This window comes from Bombus huntii, chromosome 15, assembly GCF_024542735.1.
Source record: "Bombus huntii isolate Logan2020A chromosome 15, iyBomHunt1.1, whole genome shotgun sequence".
Lineage (NCBI taxonomy): Eukaryota > Metazoa > Arthropoda > Insecta > Hymenoptera > Apidae > Bombus > Bombus huntii.
In genome coordinates this window covers 10,381,859-10,396,157 of record NC_066252.1, presented here as the reverse complement: position 1 = coordinate 10,396,157, position 14,299 = coordinate 10,381,859, and the positions used below count along the sequence as shown (strand labels likewise).

Here is a 14,299-nt window from a genome sequence, read left to right as displayed (position 1 = left end):
TGGTGCTGTACCTTGTCACCCTTCTCGTCGTCAACGGTATGATGATCTTCCTCGTATTTGGTGCCGCCGCCCTTTTCCTCTTGCCTTTCTCCACCTGTTTGAATTAATTACCGAATAAAGCTTTTCACCCTTTGCCGAAAATTTCTCAAGAAATTCTCGAACTCCATGAAAGGATGGTGTTAATTGGAGTTATTAAGGTTTACCGAGTAACTGAAGGCGTTCTATTTCGGTATTAATTAAGTCTACCGTTTCTTGCATCGAGAAATGAATAAAACAAAGGTGACAATTACAAAGAATGATTCCTTTGATCTCTCGAACGCTTGAAGCATTAGCCACGAATTTTTATTATTAATTTAATAGTTTTGTAAATCGAGGAATATTAGTTTTGAATCGTATCTTGAGATTAAGATTCAATTTGCTTTCATTTACTTTAAGAAAGTTGCTTTTGCAAATTAATAAATGCCTATTGTGAATAAATTCGTTTACTTTGACCAGCGAATCTCTCTCAGACGATGATTTAACGTACCTTAAAGAAGTAATTAAACCAGCTACTTCGAAAAGTATGTATATAAACGTATTTACCATTTTCTAAACAAAATAACGATTCAAATATCGAAGCAACTACGAACAGACTTCTCGAAAACTATTACTTGCCTTCGTGTTCACTAGCAGCTACCTCGAGATCCTTCACGTGCCGGAAGTTCACAGGATCGTTCTCGATCTTCTCATCGCCAAACGAATTACCAATCAGAATCGAACCAATTACCAAAACTAGAATGAATCTTGTAAAATGTAATATCTCACAACGTATTGCCATCGCGTATAGAAATATATAAAAAATAAAGAAGAATCGTAAACTTTAAAAGCAAATATGTAAATTAATGACGCAAGAGAAGTCTCGTTATTTAACGATGGGAACGAAAGCAAACACTGAAGATCGCTTGGATTCGATCGACAGATTTATTCGAGGCGTAGTTCCTCTCTCGCGTTATTTTCCTTCCCGCTCTGTGTCCGATGATCGCGTTTTTCCGACACGAAGAAAGTTCGTTTCCGAATGAACGATGAAAAAAGATGCTTTCACTCGATTCGCTCGACGATACATTTCCCATCGCTTGACATCGATTGCTTGTTAAACGCAATCGTTTATCCGCCGTGTCTATTCAGAAGGTTCATCGACATGGATATTCTTTTAACAATCCCAAACGCTTTCCCTTATAGATAGTTGTTGAAAGAAGATCGGAGAGTTTCTTTGCGATATTCGAAAGGATCCACGCGTTTATTTATTTTTTCGTACACTGTCTTTCCTATCGTTTTCTATTCTTTGACACGATCGATACGTAGATTGCGAACTTTTATGCAAACTCGTTTTTATATCGGCTTTGTATAATAATTTCTATTTTACGAATTTTGTACAAAAATTATTGTGGCCACGTGATCAAACGAAACGATACAATTAGACAATGACAAAGATTTGTGTCACGCAGCAAATATTAAAGTGAATACTCTGTGCTTTTTTGTCATAAACGCAGAAATATCCGGAGTCTATCGATAAGACAACACGGGTCGTTTAATACTTTGCTGGAGTATTGGAATTTAAATGTTTCTGAATTTTGTTATTTTTATCTGCGCGTGCATATCGTATTTTACTATATTGTATTCTTGTTTTTATATATCTCGTGTTATAGGTCACGACGTAACGAAGTTATGAATTTCGTTAGCAGCCAAAGTATAGTAGTCACGCTTCGAGTTTCAGGAAAATGGAACAGACATAAATACACGCGGGCAAGGAACTAAAACCTCCGCAAAGTCACGCGAAAAGTTCGAACTTGAAAGCTCGAACCCATCCTGAAAACGAAGGAACGAATGAATAATATCTGAAAAGAGGTACAAGAGTTTAAGAAAAAATGATCAAGGACTTCTTAGATCTCTTTAGGATTTTTTCACGAACAAACCATAAAACTTTTTCGTATTATCATTTTACACATATATCTGTTTTTGTCTTAAAAATGTTTGTCGATATTTTTGAATAAAAATTATCGATATCACCATTGATATGAATCAATACAGTAATCATTTATACGTCATGTAGCATGGTGTTTAAAAAGAAAAGTGTGTTATTGACATGATTAAACAAAATTAAATTACGAAATGATAAAAAAAAAAGCTTTTCACGAGTGGAAGAAAACGATGTCTTATGATTTGTACGATCATTGTCAATTGACGTAAATAAGAAATGACGTTCTTTTAGTTAACGCAACGTAGCACGTGTCTAAAGTATTACCAGAGTGTTTTCACGGAACGCCATAAGCTCTAAGTCTTTCTCTTCTCGTACTAGCGTGTTATTTTTGCACCTGAGAAACGAGTTCCCAAGCTGTTGACATTTCATAGTTTTCTTGAGTCAGCACCGCTGGTCCATTTATTTTCCTTGCGTTCAACAATCCTCGAATAACTTTACAACTTCAGTTGCAAGCTTCTTTTTAAATTTAACAACCTAAGAATAATAGTTGCTTAACACGTTACGTTTCATTGCCAAATCTGCCACTGTAAATAAAACGCTACAAATTACGATAAGAAATTGAAATTACGATTGAAGGGCGAAACTAATATTCTACTAATAATAACTAATATTAAGGGCGAAATTTCGGGTTGAAACTAATATTCTGAAAAGCTACAAAACGCGGATAAGCTAGATAGCTCTGACGTCAAATGTCAAATGTGACAGAAATCTCGAAGTATACTACGTACAAAATTAAAGGAGATAGTCAAAGGACGCGCAGTTCGGAAATATCTTTGTTATCGCTTCTCTATTTTTTCAGAATAAAAAGAACCCGATGGAAAATTAAATTCCGAACACTACGAGAAAATCGTAAAATAAAACAAGATCTTGAACGTTATAACATAATTTCGAAGTACTTCAAGTCAAAAGTCTAAACGAGATAATAACGAAAAGACTAATAACTGTGTAATAATTTCACCTTAAATAACAACTACAATTGTAAAATATTCCACTGAAATATTCTAAAAGAATTACCTCGTCAAACAACGGTAAATATTAGTTTTGAAAACATGAAAAGACATGAGAAAATAATGAGAGAAACATGAGAAAACTAATACCGCAACGCGAAGTAACGACAAGAACTAAAAGACAACTACGGTAGAAAATTCCCAAGAAATCACCTCGTGAAACAAAAATGAATATCCTCGACGAAATACCCGTTGATATTCAACTATCCGTAACGGAACAGCTCTTCGGTAGTCAATAGAAAGTTCTTCGAAACAACGAGATCGAAGTGGAAAGAAGCATATAAACGGAAGCCGATGGATAATCTGCGTTGGATCTACGATCGTTGAACACCCTCGTGGACGCTAGCCATCGAGCAAACATCGACTGGAACGAGGGGAAAAGTGGATGAAGCCGCAGCGCAAACCGAGCTAAAAAGAGCTGGCTGGCTCTTTTTCATCCCTCGTTCCTCTGATATCTGGCGACCTGCTAAGCCATAAGAGGGAACTCTTTAATAGTGCAGTTTAATGAATTTCGCAATTTGTAACTAGCCAGGTTGCGCGGATAATCGGCCTTTAATGCCGTTCGAGTGTTTCGTCGCTGCTTTGAGCTACTTTCTTCCAGGATGTCGCGAAGACTTGGATGACGTCTGGCGAGGATATCGTAAGACGCGTATTAATTAATCGATAGACTATGAATTTGCACACAAATGTATATCTTTATGGGTGCAATTGAAGAAACTGAACTTAAGAAGAGATTTGTGCATCGTTCTAAGTATTTTATGCATCTTTATTCATTATGTACGCTAAAGGGGAAAAGCTTAAAGACTTTGAGAACGAAAGGGAAGGAAGGAGAATTTTGATCGTTTGAAGTTCCTAGAAAATCTGACGTTCAAATCGCTTTTGTCAAGCGGACGAAGTAAATATTATACGTACAGAGACGTATTTATTTATTTCGTCCATCATCGAGAGATACTTTCATTGAAATATTGCAATTTCTCTTTCATCGCGTGCTAAGTTTCATCGAGCAGTAGATGCTCGGCGGTGGACAAATCGATTCGAAAGATTCGCGAGTTAAGGGTATCGTAACTTTTAGGGGCTATTCGAGCAAACAATCCGCGTAAAAAGATCCTGTGAAAAGAATATCAAGGATGATCGTGTTGCAGGACTATAACGACGGAGGACGCTAAAACGCGTCTAAAGAATTACATTTTTTTTTGGATAGTAATCCGATCGTATAACTCTAACGATGCTTTATACTTCATCCCTTAATATCTAAGCCACACAAGGCATGGAAATAAAAAAATATATCCATTACATATTTATCTCGAGAATTTTTTAATAAATTTCCAACATTTTATATGAAGTCTTCTAAGATTCCTCTGTTCCTTTTTCCTTTATCACATTTTCTTACAGATTTATGTATCATATATTACTTAGAATTCTAAGTAAAAATTGAAGACGATGCAGAATAAAATAAAGAATAAAACGTTTTACTTTGATACGATATCTATGAGAAAATATGAAGTTGCGACATTACACAGAATGTAATGAAACACGTGGGGTCCACATCCAGAGCTGATTGTACATCTAAAAACATATGTCCTATCTGTCTTCGTTTATAAGACGTAGCGAATTTTCTCTTCTGATTTCATGTTACCTAATTACTTTCGCAGAAGATGCTCAAAACGACCACCTTCCATTCCCAAGCCTATAGACGTCCTGTCATGGATCCAGTTACACTCCGAATGGTTCCTGGTGTTTGCCGAATGTGTTGCAAAGCTTGTTCTATTCTGAACCTTGGTATCCCAACATTTTCAATAGGTGTTGTTCCATTTACAAAATTTTTGTACCTCATAGACAAAGACAGCCAGAGCGTGTTTATACGAACATTTTTCATTGTTTTTAGCTCAAGAAGCGGATCTCGCATGTTCTGTTACACCCAATATATGGAAAAATAAATTTTCTTTTATCGAGAAATGTAAAAACTTATCATTCCCCCTTTCTCTGTGGATCTTTCATATAAAATAATAATTGTTGCAGTTATTATTGCATACGGTATTACTAATTATTCGTTAATTATTGCTTATTAATTATTTAGTAACTATAATTATTATTATTTTATATGCAAAAGTCTGTCCATAAACACAGCATAACTGTCAGAGATGACACTGTTCGAGAGCACCCTCTGACAAGCCATCGTGTGGCTAACGAGATATCGATAAGCAAATTAGTCCGCGTGTGTACACCGCCTTAAGCGACTAGGCAAATAAACAGGGTCTCGGTTAATACTCGTAATTCGATTTCCATCATCCCCTATATAAGCGAAATCGACTGTCGCCAGTGTCGTTCGCTCACAAAACTTTCTTCACGAACCTGACTCTTTTTGAATACATCGATGATTCTTTCAATCGTTGAGCGTTGTTGATTCTCCGTACGAAGAAATTTCGTGGAAAATTTCGTACTACTTTGTGACAGTGTGGTGCAGAAATTGGAGAACCTAATCGAGAGATTTTTTGACAAAGAACAAGGAGCGAAGGTTCGTGGATTTGAAGTGGAATCGTCGCAAGTTTGGAGGTGAATAAATTAAAGGATAGAGTTGTAGCTGTTTCCAGAGTTTTGGTTCGACGAAAACGTGTTAGTGGAGATTGGTGTGCATTGGAAAATCGGTGGAAATTCGGTTCTTAGATAGCTCGCATTATTCGTGTGTTGCGATTGGGGGTAAAAGAAGTCGAATATCATAAATCTCTTCTTTTCCCAAAGATCTAATTCCCCTATTAATTAAAATACAACAATAGCAGATATAAAAGATATTTGTCGCTTGAAGACTCGTGTTATAAAAGATTTTCTTCGTCTTATAGAACCTCGAAAATTGTCTTTAAAGCCGTAGTCGAAAATGGGCTTCGAGAGGACAGAGAGAGAGGTAGAAGCTCCCCCAAACGAGATGGAAAGCTACGTAGTTCATCTTCCAAGGCCTTTGAACATCGAAGAAAAGAAATATCTATTAGCAGTGGAACGGGGCGATCTAGTTAACGTCAAAAGATTCATTCAATTTGCCAATAAGGGTAGTGTGAACGTGAGTCTTTGTTCCAATCGATGCTTTTTCTTAATCGACTTCTATTTCGTGAAAAGGGTACAACGTATTTAAATCTTAGGGGAAGTCACTGGACATAAATTGCGTGGATAGTTTGGGACGCGGCGCTTTGTCATTGTCCATTGATTCAGAGAATTTGGAAATGGTTGAATTGTTGGTGGTAATGGGCGTGGAGACGAAGGATGCTCTTCTCCGAGCGATCGATCAAGAATTTGTGGAAGCTGTAGAGTTGCTGCTCGAGCACGAAGAATTGCTGACTGCTAATTTATTGACCGAGGAAAACTGTGAGTGATCGATGTTCCATCCTGCTATCGAATCTTTTAATTCGGCGAAACACGTGGACAATTGAGAAAATAGCAAACGATCGAACCTGACGTTTCTTATAAAATATCCATGCGATCTGCATTTGTAGCGACGAAAGATGTGATCCACAGTTGGCAGAAGATCGATCCAGCATCCGCGAGATATCCGCCAGAAATCACGCCTCTGATTTTGGCCGCGCAGCGGAACAACTACGAGATTTTGAAGTTGTTGCTGGATCGCGGTGCCACTTTGCCCATGCCACACGACATTAAATGTGGATGTGCCGATTGTCTGCGATCGACCACAGGTAAAACACTCGAGCAATCCTATAAAATAAATTCCCAAATAAATAATAATAAAGGTTCGTCTTTCTTTAAAGACTTCTACGTCTTTTTTCTATCAAGAAAAGAAGATTTCGATAAAAGTACCGTAAGTTGAAATATAAGCCATCGTTAAACAACGCTACAGTTGTTACAATTAAACTCTTCGTCTAATTGTTGATTGCCGATTTCTTTCCATTGGTCACGCGATTTATTTTTCATGTTTTCGTGCAACTTCTCCGAACGAGAAAAAGAATAAATTTTTCCAAAGGTTTCTCTAAACGAATTTAGCAGTCATAAACATTGTCATAATTCGTTCTCGAGTAGCGCATGACGTCAAGCGTATAGATAATCTTCGATCAAGTTAAGTTCCATTGCTACGAACGTATTTCCATTGCAGTGTAGCAATTAAGGGTTCAAGAAGAAGAAAGTAAAAGGATTACTTAACAATTTTCGAAATGCTATTATAAAAATGTCAAAGTTATATAAATCTAGAAACTCGAATCTGATTTAAAACAGGTATATTACCCTGACATTATCATTCGTTTTTATGCCAGGCGACCCACTGAGACTTTCGTCCACGAGGATTTCCGAGTACAAAGCATTGGCAAGTCCGAGCTTAATAGCGCTCAGCTCGCCAGATCCATTGCTAACAGCTTTTCAATTAAGCTGGGAACTTCGCGAACTGACGATTGCCGAACCGGAAAGTAGGGGCGAATATCTGAAGCTTCGACGACAGGTGGAGAGGTAAATTTCATTCTCTTTCATTTAGTTATTACCTTGTCCATCGATATTTCATTTTGTCGCGTGAATGAATTTAAATTTTTAATTTTCTACAACGCGTTAGCAAACACGTTGCATCGTATATTTTTCAAAGACGTAAAGCTGTATTTAAAAAAATAACGCGATATAGAAATGTTGCAGTTATAAAAAAGTAAATGTAAAAAATATGGCTATTTCTCTTGAAATTACAAATTGTCCTTTCTAATATGTAAACCTTGGAGATCTGGAAATATCCTTAAAAGCTTTCGTCGATTTCATTTCAATTAGATTCGCCGTTGATCTGCTGCAACAAGTGCGAACTACCACGGAATTGCACACGATCCTCAACTATGATCCTGAGGATGAAGAGAACTTGGTCACCAGGAAGCAGCTGGCTAGATTAGAATTGGCCATACAATATAAGCAGAAAACTTTCGTCGCTCATTCCCACGTGCAGCAACTGTTGGCGGCGATCTGGTGAGTTCGTTACAAAGTTCCCTCGATTTTCTGCTCCTGAATTATCCGCGTGAAATTGCCACTGGCTGTTTGCAAACTTTATTTCGTATATTAACAATGAACTCAATTACACTGTAACTATTAGACCTTCTTGTTACGTTTTACTGATATTAAAACCGATTACTGATATTAAAACACGATTCATAAAAATCATTTTGCGAGGTGGAAATTAAAGAAGAAGCAGAGAAGGGAGAGGACATTAAGATGACGAGATCGTACTAAGAGGGATATTCGGAGATCTCTCTTAACGTTACAGCTTTATTTTAATTAGAATTTTTCAACTAGAGCAAAAGAATCTTGGAATAGTAAAGATAATAAAGATACTTGTTCCTCGAGAAGGTCACTGAATTAAGCTTTAGAGTTAAGGCAAAGTTCAGTTTCCTAAAAATCAGTTACTTAACAGATTTTTCGTTTCCTTATGGCACAAATTGTAGAATAGTCAGTGGTTCGTTAAAATAACTAACTGTATACAATGGATAGACTGTGGATGTTTATACAAATTTATATTATTGGTCCCATAAAGAAGCAGAATCTAACCAAAGACTTATTTCGATCACTAAATATTACAGCATATACTATATTTTGGGTATTTTACATATTTTTACGTATCATATACATTCTGTACGCTAAAATAATTCACAATATTAATAGCTAATTATTAAGTAACACAACAGACTATCTATTAAATATTTTTACGAGAGTAGTTAACTATTAAATTATCTTAATAATTGCATAAGAGTGTGAGCAGAATATTAATTCTAAATTAAATTATCTTCTTCTTATTCGTCGATCGAAGGTACGACGGTCTACCTGGCTTTCGGCGTATGACCACGTGGCAAAAGTGCGGCGTTCTTGCAAAAACTGCCCTCATGTTTCCATTCTACTCTATAATGTACTTACTAGCGCCAAATTCGAAAACTGGTCAAATGATGCGAAAGCCATTCGTCAAATTTCTCGTTCACGCTGCCTCGTACGTGTTCTTTCTATGTAAGTCTCGACGATATTAATAATTGTTGGAATGAAACGATCAAGTTAGACGATGAACAATCGTTGTTTAGTTATTTTGATGCTGGTGTCGCAACGCGCAGAAGTGGAAATAGTAAAGATATTCGGCAGCGAGAAGGCAAAAAGGGATATCGAGATGGAACTAGCGAGACAAAGGGGCGCAGCCCCTTCGTTTCTAGAGGGTGTAGTTGTTCTCTATGTTCTTGGATTTATTTGGCAAGAAATGAGAGAGGTACTTTCTACTTTTTTCTCTATTTCGTTTATTACACTACACTATAGGCCTTCGAGTTCATATAAAAAAAATATATACCGCATCAAAGATGTATAATACATTCTATCGATGATAAAATGTATCGAATGTACGTTGTTTAACAAATTGGAGATGATCTTGGAATCTTTGAAAAATCTCTGTCCAGAGGAAATTATGCCACAGCTACACTTCATTAACCATCTTAGTTTTTAATTCCGTGGAATTCTATAGAATTATAAGCTCGAAAATGCAAAGAATTCGTTCGTGTTAGGAATTGTCAAATACTGCTAAGCTTCGTTAAGAGATGTAGAAATAGTTGGAAAATCCTAAAGAAAGGAATACGAAGATCTCGTATGAAACTAATGTACATATATAAAACCGAGTTTACTTTGGAATAGTAGATTTAACACATTATGTCGTAGAATCGAATAACAACAAATTAATACGCTACAAATTTCAAGGCCTATGTGGATGGCTTGAAGGCATATTTACGAGACATGTGGAATTTCATCGACTTCACCAAAAACTTTCTCTACATCGCAACTGTGGTTCTTAGAACTGCCGCGTACCTTCAACAAAGAGCGGAGATTAATCAGAACCCTATGGCAGCTTTGGTCCCGAGAGAAACATGGAGCGACTTCGATCCTCAGCTGATAGCGGAGGGTTTGTTCGCAGCCGCTAACATCTTCAGCGCTTTGAAACTGATTCATTTGTTCAGTATCAATCCTCATTTGGGGCCTCTTCAGGTACTTGTTATTCCCGATATCGTGAACCTTTTTAATTAAAAAGATCGATTAAAAATTGGAAAAAACAATGCCAAGAAGGAAATATATAAAATAGATAGAGGAAACAGAAATATTTGAAAGAAAGATGAATAAAAGAATTGGTACGTAAAATGAATAAAATGTTAAGGAAAAATTCCGAAAATTTTCTAAAATTACAAAATTACAAACTTCTACGATCGAACGAAAATCTCAACAGAATTCTCTTTTTGTTTCCAATTCTGATTTTTTTTAAAGAGCTCCATCGTTCTTGATCTACAGTATCATCGTTGGAAAATACGTTTTCTTCCAGATATCCTTAGGTAGAATGGTGATAGACATCGTAAAGTTCTTCTTCATCTACACGTTGGTACTTTTCGCCTTTGCTTGTGGCCTAAACCAACTGCTTTGGTACTTCACGGAATTGGAGAGACGGAAATGTTACGATAACATCGCGGACCCATCTTGGGATCCTACCAGCGAGTCCTGTTTAAGATGGAGAAGGCTAGTATTCGTGCATCGTAATCAACAATCATTTATTAAAAATTATTTTCTCCGATTTCTCAATTCAATCCAACAATTATTCTTTTTATAATATTCTCCGATAGATTCAGCAATCTGTTCGAGTCGTGCCAGAGTTTATTCTGGGCTAGTTTCGGAGGAATTGGCATAGAAAGCTTCGAACTCGCAGGTAAACCGAGAGAATCATCCAACTTTTATGCCATAAATCTATCTTATTGTTTTCTTTTTTTAATAAATCATAAATTCGTAAAATAATATTTCTCGATTTTGATTAATATGCATTAAAAAAGCTCTTGGTTTCGTTATGTCGATTTCTGTTTTGAGGAATCAAGACTTACACTCGATTCTGGGGCCTGTTGATGTTTGGTTCATATTCTGTGATCAACGTGATCGTTCTGCTGAATCTTCTCATCGCCATGATGAGCAACAGCTACGCTGTCATCGAGGTAAATCACTTTTCATAACATGAAAGAACGAGAGAATTTCGATTCGTAAAATCCCATGTAAACAGGAACGCGCTGACAAGGAGTGGAAGTTCGCGCGGACGAAGCTATGGATGAGCTACTTCGAGGATGGCGACACGCTTCCGCCTCCGTTCAATATTTTTCCGCCACCGAAATTACTCTTCAGACTGTGCGGCCTGCAGAAGAAGAAATTCGAAAGAGAAACGAGCGATCGCAAGCGGACACACGAGTCTAAGTAATAATCGAGCTTTAACAATAATTCATCGCATAATACAAATTGATAATAATACTAAGACTTACAAGCTATACAGTGGGTTATTTGAAAAATTCATAGTTCAATTTCAGTTGATATTTCAGTTTCTGACAATCGACATAAAGTTTTGCTTTCGGCGAAATTGAAAGAGAATAATTTATCAAGATTTAGAAAAATAGCGAAATACTACGTTCTAGAAGATATTGTTCCTTGTTAGATATTAAATATGAGACTATAGTCTTTTAATAATCCTCCTGGATGAAAGAGTTCTTAGTATGCTAAGAGTTACCATATCTACCATGGCGTTTTACTAATTTTACGACGTTCTTGTTTGCTCTGATCAGGTACGCAGCCGTGATGAGAGCTCTGATATGGCGATACGTAGTGAACTCGCATTCTGAACACGAAATGGATCCTGTTACCGAGGACGATGTTCACGAATTAAAATCAGATTTGTCATCTTGGAGATGCGAATTGCTGGATATCTTACAGAGGAACGGCATGGATATCGCTGGGGCTGATACTAAAGAAAGAAGTAAGCGATTTCAAGGATTTTAAGAGAAAAGAAATTTTAATGTTGATAAATGTTGATGTTTGATAAATTGCTGAATAATAAATATAGTATTGGCAAAAAAAAAACGACAAATGAGGAAATAAGGAAATTCTAGAACAAAAATAAAAAATATAGGATACAAAATAAGAATATATCTATAAACAATACGAATGAATATGGAATATTTATAAGAATAAAAGAATTGAAATAAGTAAAGTACTTTTCCTACGATCGATTAAAATCTTTACTGAAAACTTCAATGATTCGTTCAACTTTTCGATTAATTATTACAACTAACTAACTCTCGTCACTCCTGTGAACAATCAGCCATTCTAGGCAAAAAAATGAGGGTCTGGGAACGCCAGCTGATGAAGGACTTCCAGGTAGCAGTTCCTGTCTCGGGTACGGAGTCCGAAGAACAGGTAGATTCTCTTCAGCAACCGGATGAAGACGAAGATAACATCGCCAGATGGAAAAGGATTGCCAAATTAGCCGTATTAAAATCTGCTAATCATCGTTGGAGCCAGGTGAAAATCGTGTTTGAACTTACGTAATGAAATTAACATTTGATTCGTTGTGAACGAAGAGACAATCAATGAAATATTGCAGGTCGTGGACAGCGCGATAAAAAGCTCTCAAATTGGTAAAAGTAACAGCAAAGCGTCTCTTCAAAATCAATTGCATTTGAAAGCAGCCATGGAAGAAGCACAGAGATTAAACAATAAGAGCCCCCTGCCACCTGTGCCGCCTGTAGAGCTACCTGAAAGCACAGCTTCGACGATTCTTCATGTTCTTCAGGATATAGTCGAAACTGAAGAGAAACCGCATGAAACATTGACCGAACCTCCGATTTTTACTCTCACGGCAAACCATAATGAAGCTGTTGTTAAAGTAAGTACCACTTTGCGTATTAACACTTTAGATAAATAAAAATTTACATACTTACATATTTATTTATGTCGATATATCTATTATCCGTTTCTATATTTATTTATAATCTAAATTGTCGATTATAGTTAATTAAACTTTCATAAGCATAATTCTTTATATTTGAGTATCAAAATCAAAAACGATTTTGAGCAAAATCCTGTTAATCCTCCAATGGAAAATTTTGGATTTCACGGAATTTAATTAACTTAGTAAATTTTCTTGCAAAATATTAAACCTCAATCTTTGAATATAAAGCCAAAAAAAAAAGATTTTGTGAAAATTCGTAGTAGTTCTCCAAATTCAAGATCTCCGTAATTCTTTTTATCGAAACTCGAACTAAAACCTATGAAAATTCCGGAAAATATTGTTTCCCAATAGCAAATTCATTATTCAAAGGAAGAAGTTCTTTAAAAATCTTCGATTGTTGTTAATAAGTCTTAATTTTTTCTTAATATATCATGAAAAAATTAAATACTTATAAAATGCTATATAATTAATTATAAGACACAAGTTTCTTAATTCAAAGATTGTAATTTGTTCGTACCTTGCACGCGCGTATGTTTGGATCCCGTCTAAGGGGAGTCACGTAATGGGTTGTTGCTTTCCTTTATAGACGAAGCCCGTGATGTCAATGGACTATGTCGATGAGAAGCCCGCTAAGATTGCACCACCAGTATCGCTTCGTACGCCACCGCGAGTCGTCAAAAGGAAGTCCGCGAACTCTTCGACCACGGCCTACCAACAATCGACTGGTAAGAACTTTGTTATTTTTATTTAAAGAGCGCTGTTTTATTACTACATTCATAGCAGAATTAATCAATACTACTTGCTTTCACAAAGCTCTTATAAATGTTTTCAATACAAGGGAACTGTTTTCTCATTCAAATAAATAATAATAATAAATCAATATAAATAAATATTTTCGTTGATCCTCTGTATAAAAAGAAATTCAGTCAAATATCTATAATGTTCGTAAATGAAAATAAAAAAATGGATATATTTTTATTCTATGTCTCCATGTTTGTTTTCCATTAAACTTTGTGCGTACTTGAGTAGAAAATTTTATAAAAATTCTGTAAGCTACTTCTATTGCGACTTGTGAAATTAATTTCTCTATTTTTTTTTAATTTAGTAGTTACGATTCCATTTGAAGAAATGAACTTCTTCTTTTAATAATACGTGTGTTTACAGAAACATCATCGGCACTCCCCATCCACGCAATGAACAATCCCCAGTCTTCATACGGTTCACCAGTGAGGGCCATGAAGAAACCTAACACTGACACAGAATCGACGTTATCTGCCCATACGGATGGCAAAACGATAAAGTCACGATTGAAACCTACGCTGAGTCCGAAAAAGAATTTAAACATGCCAGAGGATAAAGAAAAGTTAGTGGACATAACGTCTCGATCACCACGAGTATCGAATAATAGGTCGCCTCGAAGAGGTGGCTGGCTGTGAAACACTGAATAAATAATATAAAAGAAACATAGCTTATGAAATTTCATTTAGGCATATGAACTGAACTTCATTTTATATTCTTTAAAGTAAACTGTTAAATCCA

The 14,299-nt window shown here is 36.1% G+C and overlaps 2 protein-coding genes across 4 annotated transcripts in view; one reads left to right on the top strand and one right to left on the bottom strand.

Annotated features, from left to right (window-relative positions):
- Positions 1 to 13,417, bottom strand: part of LOC126874092 (uncharacterized) — a 28,151-nt gene extending 14,734 nt beyond the window's left edge. The window contains exon 1 of one of the 2 annotated variants that reach the window (XM_050635724.1): positions 13,278 to 13,417. The gene's annotated coding sequence lies outside the window, so the exon portion shown is untranslated. Of the gene's footprint in view, positions 1 to 11; positions 5,107 to 13,277 lie in introns of those variants that run through there. The other variant, XM_050635722.1, reaches the window with a different exon arrangement.
- On the top strand, positions 5,361 to 14,238 carry LOC126874093 (transient-receptor-potential-like protein). 2 transcript variants are annotated; one of them, XM_050635726.1, is made up of 18 exons: positions 5,361 to 5,577; positions 5,885 to 6,076; positions 6,156 to 6,378; positions 6,507 to 6,704; positions 7,275 to 7,464; positions 7,768 to 7,956; positions 8,792 to 8,982; positions 9,054 to 9,232; positions 9,712 to 9,996; positions 10,325 to 10,515; positions 10,620 to 10,702; positions 10,858 to 10,979; positions 11,045 to 11,232; positions 11,595 to 11,785; positions 12,131 to 12,330; positions 12,413 to 12,694; positions 13,347 to 13,485; positions 13,925 to 14,238. In XM_050635726.1, the coding sequence occupies exons 2-18, from the start codon at positions 5,897 to 5,899 to the stop codon at positions 14,194 to 14,196; spliced, it is 3,303 nt and encodes a 1,100-aa protein (XP_050491683.1). In that variant the 5' UTR covers positions 5,361 to 5,577; positions 5,885 to 5,896; the 3' UTR covers positions 14,197 to 14,238. The 2 variants fall into 2 exon arrangements, with proteins under 2 accessions (XP_050491683.1, XP_050491682.1); XM_050635725.1 differs by having other exon boundaries at positions 5,862 to 6,076.
- Positions 14,239 to 14,299: the final 61 nt, after the last annotated feature.